Raw genomic sequence first — 13,965 nt, 5'->3', positions numbered from 1 at the left:
AACCACAGGTCACCCATCCACTATCTCTCAAACTTTCAATTGGTTTTAGATTAACCCTTTTTTCAATGACTGTTTATCTTTAATCCTGTCACCCTGCATGGACTTCTCCTTCCTGTTCCCTCTCCTACTCATGAGATATGGGGACTTGAAACCAAAGGTGCACTGCACAGAGCAGGGCCTCAATTGCCTTCTAGCCCAATCTTCTTCCCTCTTTCATCCTGTAGAAAGCTCTCATTCCTTTCATCATATTGCTAGTCTGAGCTTTTTAACGTTCCCCTTTCTGGCACTATTCACTTCCACGGCACTTCTACCTCTACCTGTGACCTCTCTAGTTGCATGTTAGATCCCTCCATTTCCATTCACAGTTTTTCCAATTGCTCACCCATTCTCCAAACCTATTTTGAGACAGAACACAGGAAGAAAAAACAAAAAATCCCCTCTGGGAGCAAAGCAGGAGAGAATCCAGTGGAAGCAGCCACAATAAAATTTTTTGCTGATGTCCCGAAACACAGTATCCATTCTTTCATATACTTCAGTCTCCTCTATGCATTATGAACCAAGTTTCCCATTATGCTTAGCCACATTGGTTGCCATTTGTTGGCATATTTGGTTTCTGCTATTTTATTAGGTTCTAGTATCTACCACCCTTCCCAACCTTTATCCTATCTAACATCCCAACACTAGGGAGGATACAGAGAAGGTTAGAGGGAAAGGCAAATATAGACAACTTTAGAATACTTTCTGATGACTATGGGCATTTAGTCCCTTGGGTTAAATCCAATCTTTGTCATCAGGATAAATAATCTCTTACCTCTTTGCTTACAACCACTTGACACACATCAGTAAAAGAAACCAGCAGTAGTGGGATGAGCAAGGACCACCCATGGTGGGACCAGCAGCAGGGGAAGAACAGCTGCCTCAAGGCCTCTCTGGGGGCTTTCTCATTTATACCCTCTCCATAGTCCACTAAATTAAACTATCTGCAGCTAGCAAAAATCATGCCCCACCTGTGCATAGGGCAAATTATAGTCACCTTCTGTGAAGCTGCCTCTTATCCTATACCTGAGATTTTTTAAAAACCTGCCATCTACTCATCTTGAGTGTGTTGCTTCTTTTTGGTCTAAAACTTTCAGGTGTATTGTTAAGTCACTAGTATGAGATTTCACTAATTTATGTATGAAGGCACTTAGTTGCTATGAATTTTCATTTTCACATTGATTTCATTGGATCATGTAAGCTTGGATATGATGTGCATTCACATTCACTGAATTCTAGAAAATGTTTAATTTCCTTTATATTTCCCTTAACCCAGTGGTCTCTGTATAGGGAATTGTTGAGTTTCCATTGCATTGTGGGCTTTCTGTTGTTTCTGTTGTTGATGTCAAGCTTTAATCCATGGTGCTCTGATATGAGGAATTTCCATTCCTCATTTAAAAAAACAACTTAAAAAACTTGTTTTCTGTCCATGTTTAAAGTCAGTTTTGGAGTAGGTTCTGTGGGGTGCTGAGAAGAAATCTTTTCTCTTTAGGTGAAATATTCTATTGATATCTGTTAGATCCATTTGTTTCATAACATCTACTCTTTTCATTATTTCTCTGCTTAGTTTCTCTCTGGATGACCTGTCCATTGGTAAGAGTAGGATGTGAAAGTCTCCCGTTAATAATAGGTTTGATGTATGTGTTAAGCTTTAGTTATATTTCTTTTATGAATGTGAATTCCCTTACATTTGGTGCATAAATATTCAGAATTGAGGCTTCATCTTGGTAGATTTTTCCTTTGATGAGTATAAAGTGTGCCCCACCATCTCTTTGGCTTAATTTTGGTAGGAAGTCTATTTCATTACATATTAGAATGGCTTCTCCAACTTGCTTTTTGGAGTTTTTCTTCTAATAACTTCTGTAGAGCTGCATTTGTGATTAGATATCATTTAAATTTGGTTTTGACATAGAATATCTTATTTTCTCTCTCTATGGTGATGGAAAGTTTTTCTGAATATAGTAGTCTTGGTTTCATCTGTGGTTTCTTAGAAATTGTAACACATATTCTCAGGACGTTCTGGGTTTTACAGTCTCCATTTATAAGTCAGGTATAATTTTGATAGCTCTGCCTTTATATGTTACATGGCTTTTTTCTATTTCTTTTAATATTCTTTCCTCATTCTGTACATTTAGTGTTTTGATTATCATGTGGCAGAAATATGTTTTCTTGACTAATCTAATTGATATTTTATAAGTTTATAGGCATTTCTTATTTTTGGCTGTGAGAATTTTCTTTTATGATTATCTTGAAAATATTTTTGGGCCCTTGAACTGGGAATCTTCTCCTTTTTCTATTCTTATTGTTCTTAGGTTTGTTCTTTTCATTGTGTCTCAGATTTCCTAGATGTTTTCTGTTGTGAACTTTTTAAATTGAAGATCTTCTGTGGCCTATGTATCAATTTATTCCATTGCATCTTCTATTCATCAGATTCAATCTCCCATCATTTGTATTCTATTGTGATGCTTGTCTCTGTAGTTCCTGTCCTCTTAACCTACATTTTCCTTCTCCAGATTATTTCAGTTTGTGTCTTCTTCATTGTTTCTATTTCCATTTTCAGTTCTTGAACAGTTTTATTCATTTTCCCCAACTGTTTGATCATATTTTTCCTGTTTCTTTAAGGGGTTTATTCATTTCCTCTTTAAAGGCCTCTATTATCTTCATGAGATTGAGTTTAGGGTTATTTTCTTGTGTTCCTGCTGTGTTAGGATATACAGGGCCTGGTGTAAGATAGCTGGGCTCTGGTGGTGGCGTATTGCCTGGGCTGGTGTTGACTTTCTTTTTATGTTGGTCTTTTGTCATCTATGATTTGTGGTAGTTAGAGGTTTCAATGCTGATTTCTTTGTTGAATTCCTGGGGCTGGATATTTTTCTTTTGATTTCTGTTTCCTTATGTATATTGGCTTGAGTTGCCTGGGGTTCTGATGAGTAGCTACTCTTCAGGCTCAGTAGTGTGTGTCCCTTGAAGTTTTTGTGACCTCCCTGGTCTCTGGAGTTTTGGTTACTACCCTTTCCTCTTAGATCTCTAGCATCAGTATAACCTAGCTTCCTTGGTGCTGACAGACCTTCAGGAAACTAAGTGGGTTGTGGACTTAAAAATGAGAATTGGGTTCAGGGTAAGGATGATAGATGTATAGGGAAATGTGGGGGTAATGACTTGAAGCAAAGTCTTACCTGTATGTCCCTGCTGATAGCAGGCCATCGAATAGTGTAGAAATATTTGTGGGACAGAGAATAAAGAGCAGAGTATGGGGTACAATTTCCTGCTGTTTAGGTGTTTCAGTGGAGATGACAGTCAGGGTCTTGTGGGATGGGGCTATCCTGGTATCTCTGGTACAGGCAGACCTCTGAGATTGCAGGCAGAGTTGTGGGCTGGGAAACAGGACAGCAGGGTTTAGAATACAGTTTACTGTATTCTAATCTGCTCAGGGAATATTTTGCTCAGTTTTAGCCTGGTTTCTAAAAAGTGCATAGTGTATACTTACAGTGATCCTATTCAAGATCCTTAGCAATAATATTTGTTAATGTGTTGCAGACACCAAACATAGGATCCTTTATGGTCTGTTTGGCATCTGAGATCATTTGTCCACAGATTTGTGAGTAGTAGCACTGAGATTCTTAGATAAATTTTTTGGCTCCTAAAATTTCCTCCAAGTCAAGATGTCTTTTGCATTCAAATATTTGATTTGGGGATGGAGGTAGTATTTAGTCCAGAGTTTTAGAATTTTCTTTTACATGGAGGCCATTGCTTGACATGTGTGTCTTACTTTTTCTCACTTCACCACATTTTTTGAGGCAGCATTTCTCATTGAACCTGGGACATAGAGTTTTGCCTAAACTATCTGCCAAGCAAACCCACAGGATCTCTAAGTCTCTATCCCCCACTCCAATACAATGTGCATATGTTATGTTTCCCTGTCTGCATTTTAATGTATGCTAGATATATGAATTCAGGTCTTCATTTTTGCTTAGAAAGCACCTTACCCACTGAATCATGTTCTCTTCCCATGCATTTCACCTCTTATACCTGTTATAACTATTATTCCAGATACTTTTCTAAAACTATAAGTATCATTATTTAATTGAGCCTTTTTTCACACAGTGCTCAATATCTTAAAATGCCATCTGTACAAGACAATGTATAGTCAATCCTGGAAAGCTAAGAAAATATTAAAAGAAAACATCATGTCCAATATGCCACAGAATGTTCTCAAGATTCACAGCAATAATTTTACTAATAGACCCATGTTGGGTATTGCAGCATAGATGAGAAGTACTACAGTATGAAGTTTTCTATTTTCAGATCCAAAAGAAATTTCAGACAAATGGCTAACTGTGGGGCTAATATTCATATCAAACTTCAGACAGGCCTCCAGGCACTCTCAGCATTTTAATTACCTGTAACAAGGGCTATGCTGGTATCCTGTCTCCTCTTAGCTCTTTCCACCATGCTCCCTGTTTTAGTTAAGTTTCCATTGCTGTGAAGAGATACCATGACCAAGATAACTCTTATAAAGGCAAACATTTAATCGAGGCTGGCTTATATTTCCAGAGTTTTGGTTGATTATCATAGTAGGAAGCATGGCAATATGCAGTCATGCATGGTGTTGGGGTGGCTAAAAGTTCTACATCTTCATCTAAAGGCATCCAGGAGAAAACTCTCTTCAACAGGAAGCAAGGAGGAAGATCTAGATCACCCTAGAGATTTGAGAACTTAAATCCTAGCTTCTATAGTGACACACTTCCCCTCCTCCACAAGCAATCTAGGCTTTTTATCCTGTGATATGGCCAATGCTGTAGGTTCACTAGAACATCTCCTTCCTGTTAGACTTATTGTGTCCATGTCATACAACTCAGCATAGCTACTAGATAAGAAGTAACCTATACCTGATGTAGCTCCTCAATTCTGACAGTCTCTGGGTAATCCCAGTGACTATGCTCTCTCCATTGGCTGCATCTGTTTGTTGAAAGGGCCATGAGCTGAGATAACAGTCTGTACCCCAGTATATTTTGGTTGGTGGTAGAAGGGTAGACAATGTATTCTGGATAAAAGTGGACCATGTTCAGATTTAAACTTGTCCAGGTGCCAACCAACCTCAGTTTAGCTTTATGACATTTAGTTTTCTGAGGCATTTCATTTACTCCTGATTACATTTAAGGCTTATAAAGTTGGTGTGTATTCACTGTACATGAGGGGCCTCAAAAAACTGTTTCATAAAAGCATATGATGACTTTTCTGCATTTACACCTCACCCTTTTGATATTCCATTGTTGCACCAAGCTCACCTCTGCCTTACTGCCACGTTTTATGCATACTGTTTGGATTCTTATAGAATGTAGGGTCCATAAATTTGTTTTACTTTATCCAAACATCTGTTAAAGAACACTAGGTTAGTTCCGAAACTGGGCTCTGAATACTGTTGCAATAAACACAGATGTGCCAGTGTTTCTGTGTATTTAACAGAAAATCTTTAAGTCAGTCAGTCATATTTATCTTCAATTTTCTGAGGAATTTCCATACGTATTCTCACAGTGATTGGACAAATTTACATCCCTACCAACAGTATATGAAGGTTCCCATTCTCACATTGCCAGTTTTCTTAATAACTGGCATTGCAGTTAAGCTAAGATGGGATCTCAGTGTGCGTTTCCAAGATTGTGAATAATAATGGGTACTGTTATACATTACCAAACACATACACTTCGGCTTAAAGAAGTATAAGTGTTCATTTCAGTCTCCCATTTATTGAGTGGATTGTTTAGATGTTTGTATTTAATGTTTCTTTTAGAGTTTTCTGTATTCTACATATAAATCTTCTGCCAGAGGCTATCTCATTTTTTAGGTCAGTTTCACTCATGTTACTTTTACTTTGGAAAAGGTTTTTAGTTTCATATATTGCCATCTGTCAACTCTTGGCTTTATTTCCTTAGCTCCTTTCCAGACACCCCACCCTATGTCCATCTCTTGAAGTGTCTTTTCTTACTTTCTCTAATAATTTCAGAGTTCCAGAAACTACATTAAGATCTTTGCATAAATTTCTGACAGGGTGAAGTGGACATCCACTTTCATTCTCAGACCTGACTTTCAGGTCACCATCAGCATTTGTTGAAACTTCCTTTCTCCCAGTGTAGGTTGTTGGCATAGTTGTCAAGAAGCAGATACTCACAAGGCATAAATCCATTCCAAAGCCCTCTACACATTCTCTTTGGTTTATGTTTCTATTTGCTGCCGACAGCACAATGTATCAGTTACTGTATTGTAACTAAGAATCCAGAGGAATGATGCCTCTGAAGTTCTTCCTTATCCTCAGGATTACTTTGGCTACTTGGAAACTTTTGTGTTTCCATATAAATTTTAGAATAGATTTTTTTTCTGTGAGGAATCTTGTTGGTTTTGATGTGAATAGTATATTTTATAATGTAGAAACTTTCATACTATTAAATCTGCTTAACTGTGAGCATGGGAAGTATTTCTATTCCCTAATGTCTTCTTCAATTTAACATTTCAATATAAAAACTTGCATTTTATCTATTTTCATATAAAACTTTCATTTTAGAATTTTTTGGTTTGTTTTTTATTTTACTTTTTTGATAGAGTTTTTCCAAGATACTGAATTTATTATTTTTTGAACTTATGACACTGGGGTTTTCCCTGTTTCTGTCATCCATGTGTGCACTATTGTAGTAGTGATACAGTACAGCAAAGTTACTGTTTTGTACCTTTTTGTTGTAACCTATACTGTTGTCACAATACTTTTGTGAAAGTGTTTATTCAATCTTAGAGTTTCCCACAGGAGTCTTCAAAGACACTATCAAATACTGATGTTTTGACTTCTTTTTTATTTATATCCCTTTTATCTCTTTTTCTTGTATTACTGACTAGCTGACATTCCAGCTGGTTATTGAGTAAGATTGAAGAATATGGAAACCCTTTTCTCTGTTGACTTTAGTCATAACATCCATAATGATATATTATATTGTGATACAGTACATAGAAAAGTAATAATCCTTTCAATTTCATTTATCATCTGATGTAAAATCATTATTTTATCTTTAATATATTAATTTGTGTTTCTTTTTGTTTTGATTATTTTAGTTAATTTCCTTCAAACCTGTTCATTTTTTAAGTCTCACTTTTTTGATTGACTGATTGCCTTGTTCTTTCTTTTTCAATCTCATTAATTTCTGCTCTAAGTTTTATTTTCTTTTATTACATATTCCTTAGACATCTCATGTGTGAATATATTGGACTTATATCTATCTGCAGTGCCTGAGACAGTTGAACCATGGCAGATGGCTCTAGTTTGTTTGCATCATGAATGTTCAAGAATTTATTAAGTTCTCAGAGGTGGATTCCATCAGCATGCCTTGTCCTCTCCTGAGACTTGGGGGCACATATTTCCTGTCGATTGCAGAAGTGTTCAGATACAAGAGCCTAAGGGAAACCCCCAGGTAAAAGGAACATAAACACAAAAATATATGAACAGATGCACATGATTTTCACTCAAAGACCCTCTCACATGAATACACACACATACACACACACACACAAGTACACACACACATGCACATACAGGAACAGAGATGGAGAATGAGAGAGAGAGAGAGAGAGAGAGAGAGAGAGAGTCCAAAGATGTACTATGACAAAGGATCATATATAAACATTCACAAAACATGATACAGTTAAATATATGAATGCACATACTGATATGTTTACACAGAGAAATAGACACACAAAAAAACAATGTGCACACTCCACCAACACAGGCACAGACAAAGACATTAACATGGAAAGATAGCCATCCACTTGACCACTGAGATAGAAATAGACTTGTGCACTCTTACATATAGCTGCTGAACATCACATGCAAATGCAAACATATACATACATACTAGAACACATCTCCAAAAAGCAGTACAATTAATTTTTTGTAATGTGGACAAAGAAGGGAGAAGAAAAAAGTGGGGACCTCCAAGAGGCTTCAATCCATGTTCTGATCCTGAATTTCTCTTGGAGTGTGGAGAAAGGAAAGGCAGTTGACCTAAGAAAGGGTGAATTAGATTTGGGGACATTGTTGAAGCCCAGCTCCTGGGAGACAGAGGGAGACAACAATGAGGTTGTGGAGGGTAAGGCAGTCTTCAAAGTCCTTCTGAGTCTAATGCAGAATGGAAGAGAAGGCACAGGAGAAAGGGTGCTGGAGAAAGAGGGTGCAGCTCAGCTCTCAAGTTGCCGTGGCTGCAGAACAGTTTGTTCAGTATTACAATGTGGAGAGAGCACTGTGGCTACATTTGAATATGGGAGTTCTGAGAAGATGCAGAGGTATAAAAGCTGTTTTGCATGGTGGGAATGGGGCTTGACCATGCGAAGGTGGGAAGATGGGAGCCCTGGCTACCTTCTGGCTCTGGGTTCTCCAGCAGAATTTCTGATTCTAATAACACATCCCCCTCCCCAACAGGTTTCCTCAGGATGAGTGAAGGCAGAGCCAGGTGTCTCCTACATAAATTGTCACCCTGTCTCAAAACTGTTGACCTCCCTCTTTGCAAGCTCCAAGAAAGGTTAGGAGTTAGGGCATTGGCTTAATTCCCCAACAGTCTTGACATCTCATTTATTATCATGTCTATGTCACAAAAAAAGTCCAAATAAAACAGTACAATCAGTTCACAGCATGTATGGAGTCTTTGTGCAGGTGTGATGGGAGTGTCTGGCATGCAATATAAAATAAATATGCTTCATAGATGCCAGGTAGACAGAGGCACCATGGCGACCATGATGCTGTTCCTGCTGACCATAGGCCTGACTGTGCACTCTGTGGGATGCTTTATTAATCATTCTCAGTGTGCCAAAACAGACAAGGTGAGTCTTTGCACGGGCTAAATGTGTGAACCAGGTTTTTAGTATCACGATGCTAAGCTTGATAATACTCTGGGTTCTTTGATGGGCATTGATGAGCTAGCTCTTGTTATTTCCTAGTATCTGCCATCCAATATGGTATTTTCATTTTATCTGCAAGGTAGATAGTATCCACAGGCATAGGATGAGCTATGGAAGCATCTGTCTGGTCATTCTGACATATAGAGACCAACTACCTCCATCTGTCAGCTTGGGCTCCCCAGGACCTTCCTTTAATCCCACATAAATCTCACATAAATGACACTTCAGAATTTCTGTGGTGCGTGGATACCAATAAGTAGAAATGTGTTTTGGGGAGAACATTGATAACTCTTTCCTTACTGAGTAGTACTGGACAGTGGAAAGATACAGAGAGAAGATGCCAGGAGCATAGTACACACAGCTAGGGTGGCTATGGTCACCAGTGACCCAATACTAGCAAGTTTATAGGAGTATGATCTACCTATGACCAGTCATTTTATATCTTTTTCTACTCTTTCCCAGCCTTATATTGTAGGTGACTTTTTTCTATTTCTTTTGTGTGTTTGTGTGTGTGTGTGTGTGTGTGTGTGTGTGTGTGTGTATGTGTGTGTGTGTGTGTGTGTGGCCCATGGCCATATACAATCCCAGGAACAATATCTCCCAGGAGATCTCTGCCTTACCTTGTCTGAAACAACCATCCAATGATCCAGAGGGACTGGACATGACCAACCTCTCCCTGACCCTTCAGCATGCACTTTGATGGTTCCTAAACTTCTCCTTGGTCCTCACTTCAGTTACAGCCTTAAAATCCTTTTGCCTGACACTATCTCTCTCCCTGATGTCCTCCTCAGTGGTGATTTCCCCCATCTAGCTTTTAGGAGATTGGTACATAATTCGTTGGGCAGGAAATCTTCCTCTCCCAGAAGCAAAGCTGAGAAGCCCACTGCCACCCTTTGTCTTGGCCAAAAACAAAATTGGCTACTTGGAGTTCAGGATGAACATCTCGTGAGTACCTGCCCTCAGTCTTTCTGCTTGGTTCTTGGCTGCATGGTCTCCTCATCCTCACCACACATATGCCCTGGACTTCAGCTAAGTGGAGACTGTGAGACTGGAGTCCTGTTGTCCTGTCTGAGCAGTGTGTCAGTTGACTTCTGTAACCTCAAAAGTGATGCTCCCAGGAAAACTGAGCTTAGCACAGGAGACAGTGTCTCAACTGAGACATTTTGTAGTTGTGCACACTGAGAATAACAGGAAATTCCAAGCGCAGTGTTCTAGATCTTCGAGAAATCAGAGTCCACACAGCTTACTTCTGTGTAGAAAGGCAGTCTCAGGCTGTTCAGGATTTCAGTAGGTTCTGAGGTCATTTAGGAGTGTGGGGGTAAATCTTGGGCAGGATCTTTTGAGATAGGCTCTTGGCGAAACCTTTGGAGACCAAGGGCATATCCTACCCTCCTCATGGAAAATGGTCTGAAATGGGTTGGTTGGAAGACTGCTCTGAACTTAGAGTACATTTTTTTGTCAGTCCTACACATATCTGTACCTATGGTTTCCATACTAGTGTGACATAGAACACAAGGTTTGTGAGAAGCCTGAGAATATGGTTAGCTTTTATAATACATATACACACACACACGCACACGCACACGCACACTGTGGGAAAGGGCTGAGCTCACCTGACTATTGTGCACTGAGCAGCGGATCAGGATAGGGCAGGTGTAAAGGAGAGCATCACTGATTCTGCTCTATGTCCAGGAAACCCATTGGGTGTGTTGAGTTCAAGATGGCCATGAATGAAGCAAAGAACTATCCTTGCTACTTCACTCTGTGTAAGTGCTTATATTTACGTTGTTTCATTTCACAGACTCTTTTGAGGAATACATTACAGTTACAAGTCTTGTTCTTTGTCTGCAGGGATGTGGCACTATGTTGCCATATATTTCCTTGGAGGGGAGAACTTTGGTTTAGCCTACTTAAATAGTAAAACCAATGATGTACACCAGAAAATGGCAATGCTCATGGGTACGTCCGATGTTGCTAATGGCTTACTGGGGCACTCGTACAGAATTGCTTGCTACTTCCCTTTCCTTGCCTGTGAGTGATTGCTGTGTTTTCTGGCTCTTTGTGAGAGGGATTTGTCAGCCTCAGCATTCATATGACCACTCCTGTTGTCTAAGACCTACATCCAAGCACATCCACCCATCCTTAACACCATTTATTCACTCTCAGTCAGGATTTGTTGCACCCCTGCCCTAAGTAGAAATGTAGGTGGAATCCTTTGTCACTGGGTATATTGCTTGTCCACTGGAGACCAGTGCATTTATCAGTGGCTAATGCCGTGACACTAGAACCCCATTCAGTACTCTATTGTTTACAAGATACTTCCATATGGCCACATAGTTCTGAGATCCTGAAGTCCACAGCTCATTACCAGTTTAAAAGGAAAGGCAGAGACAAATATGTTAAAGGAAGACTCAGGTTTTAGTTTTGATGAGTGCTTGGAATTTCCTTGAAATTTCCTTCTTTTTCACTTGGACAGTTTATAGCATATAGAATATGCTAGAGATAACAACATGGTGTTGGCTATGAGTCTAGCAGTACTTTCTCTGCTACTTATATCACACCTTATATACCTGACATATCACACAGCAGTAACATGCAAAGCTTGGCACTGCTGAGCATGCTTGTTGTGCAAGCACATCCCTAAAACCCTTGTTCACCAGCTAGCACAGCCAAAAAAAAAAAAATGCTTTGAGATTCTTTCTCAATGTAGAGAGTCCTACCATCATCCTCTGAACAGTGCATGGACTTGTGCAGGTTCACACAAACACACACACACACAGAGAGAGAGAGAGAGAGAGAGAGAGAGAGAGAGAGAGAGACAGAGAGACAGAGAGACAGAGAGACAGAGAGAGACAGAGACAGAGAGACAGAGAGACAGAGAGACAGACAGAGACAGAGAAAGACAGAGAGAAACAGAGAGAGAGAGGTAGGGAAGAAGGGAGGGAGAGAGACAGAGACAGACAGAGATAGACAGAGACAGAGACCTAAGGCCAAAAATTAAGCATGTAGAGATTTATCTGACAGACAGATCAATCACTTTACTGGGAAGGTAGCTCTTCTGGGCCAAATTCCTAAGCTGCCTCTTCACATTCTGGACACTTCCATGGAATGTATACAACTCCAAATTGTCCACTGAGAGTTGAATACCTGTCCTCCACCAACAACCTCTGAGATCTTATCCTCTTCTTGACTCCCGAAGGTTTTCATAAACTTCAAAACACTGCCAGAAAATTTATGGCACTTCCTCCCCCCACCACCCCCCAGGATCTTTCCTCTCAAGGTCTTCCATTGGGCTCTCTCCCCTGCTCTAATTCAGCATTCCTGTGCATGTTCATTTCTTTCTCCTGCCCTTAACCTCATTAGTCTATTCAGGCTCTATATGCATGAAATTGTAACAAGGATTTGGGAGGTTTCTCAGCCTAGACATGGAGACATAAGCAGAAACACCTACTGATGCCCACTGGCCTCAACTTCACATTGTAACCAAGGACCCTAGGGGCCATGGTGCTGTCCAAAACCTATTGATGTCTCTACCTGCTCACCTACTTTGCTCATATAAAATAGTATTCTGGGTAAAGACAATACAAGAGATATTCTTCAATGGGATGTATTACAGAGGGCCTTCTTGTAGGATGGTGTCCTGCTAACAGGCAGAGATTTGGTCAACGGTGGATACCTCTCCTTCCCACTCCATGCTCCCCAAGCTGTCACATTCAAACGTTGCCTATATTCCTGGAGGAAAGTGAGTTAGGGTATCTCTGACTTCAAGGTCTGGTGTAGCTGAAATTCTGAAATAGTTTTCTGCCCTCCATGGATGAGTGGTTGGCAACCTTCATAAGAACCCATTGAATAGAGACTCACTGACTGCTTCAGTCTCAAACAACTATGTGTTTATATGGTACACCTCCCAAATAAGTCGTGAACTTGATTCCCTCCTAATTGCTCCTATGTGGCCTGTATCCTTCTCAGAGAGTTTTGTGAGAAACCACCCCATCTGTTGCTTGAATCTGCATAATGTCACAGAAGTCCTACAAGGGACATGTGAGCAACTATAGAGAGAGTCCTTTCCACCTAATTCTTGCTGTCCTCACCTGTCCTGCAGGTCGCCGTAATTACACTGCAGATTCAACATTGCTCATGGATTTTGAAGAACTTGTGACCAAACTACCCCTGAACAAAACAAGCATAATCAACCCTCCTTATGATGGTAATAAAAAAGCTTTTGCTAACTCACTTTCCCTTCTATTAATGATTTTCTGTAAGACAGTGGTCATGTCAACACCCTACAATCTAATTGCTTTTCTCTGGGCCTATATATAGATTCCTGTGAACCAGACAAAAAATCCTAGTGCACAGATGAATCTCTGCAGTGACTATGTGTGAACCTGGCACTGAGAGAACTTCCTCCCTCTGCAATAGCAATTAGATCTCCTAGTACCAAGAGAGGACAAGACATCCCAACCACACCCACACCTCCTCACTCCTTTGTTGTCAATAAAGGTGGTAGATAGATCCAAGCTCTATGTGTCAAGAATGATTCATTTGGCTCCAGATCTCTGATAAGCAGATGCTCAGATTTGACCTTGATTGTCAGGCAGAAAGGACTTCACCTTCACAGGTCTCCATGCAGATGGTATGCCATGGTACATGAGGTCACTGGACTTAGTAGTGGGCAGGTGGAGAGAAGGACAGGGGCAGAAATGTGCATGGTGACCAGTGAGGGGATAAAAAGTTGATCAGGGTTACAGGGATACATGTGTGTTGGGAGCCGCCACGAGAGCTGACAAAGTCCGCCATCGCTAGGTGGCGCTGTCGCCCGTAATTCTTCCTAGTACCAAGTAAACTGCGCATGTGCCATGGTAAGCCCGCCAAAGCTAAGCCCATCCCACGGCGTTTGGCGCGCTACGAGTAAGCAGCCAATCAGGGGGTGAATACCCCGCTCTGGGGTATATAGGCAGTGCTTTCCCACGCCGCCTTCGTCTTCTTGGTTTTCTTCTA

At 40.3% G+C, this 13,965-nt stretch overlaps 1 protein-coding gene across 1 annotated transcript; it reads left to right on the top strand.

Annotated features, from left to right (window-relative positions):
- Window positions 1–8,786: 8,786 nt before the first annotated feature.
- Window positions 8,787–13,489, top strand: LOC114612041. Its single transcript, XM_028756881.1, has 6 exons — window positions 8,787–8,889; window positions 9,779–9,912; window positions 10,660–10,733; window positions 10,819–10,926; window positions 13,070–13,174; window positions 13,288–13,489. The coding sequence occupies exons 1-6, from the start codon at window positions 8,794–8,796 to the stop codon at window positions 13,314–13,316; spliced, it is 546 nt and encodes a 181-aa protein (XP_028612714.1). The 5' UTR covers window positions 8,787–8,793; the 3' UTR covers window positions 13,317–13,489.
- Window positions 13,490–13,965: the final 476 nt, after the last annotated feature.

The sequence above is a fragment of the Grammomys surdaster genome, unplaced genomic scaffold (assembly GCF_004785775.1).
Source record: "Grammomys surdaster isolate TR1022 unplaced genomic scaffold, NIH_TR_1.0 126133, whole genome shotgun sequence".
Lineage (NCBI taxonomy): Eukaryota > Metazoa > Chordata > Mammalia > Rodentia > Muridae > Grammomys > Grammomys surdaster.
This window is presented reverse-complemented; position numbering and strand designations above follow the sequence as displayed.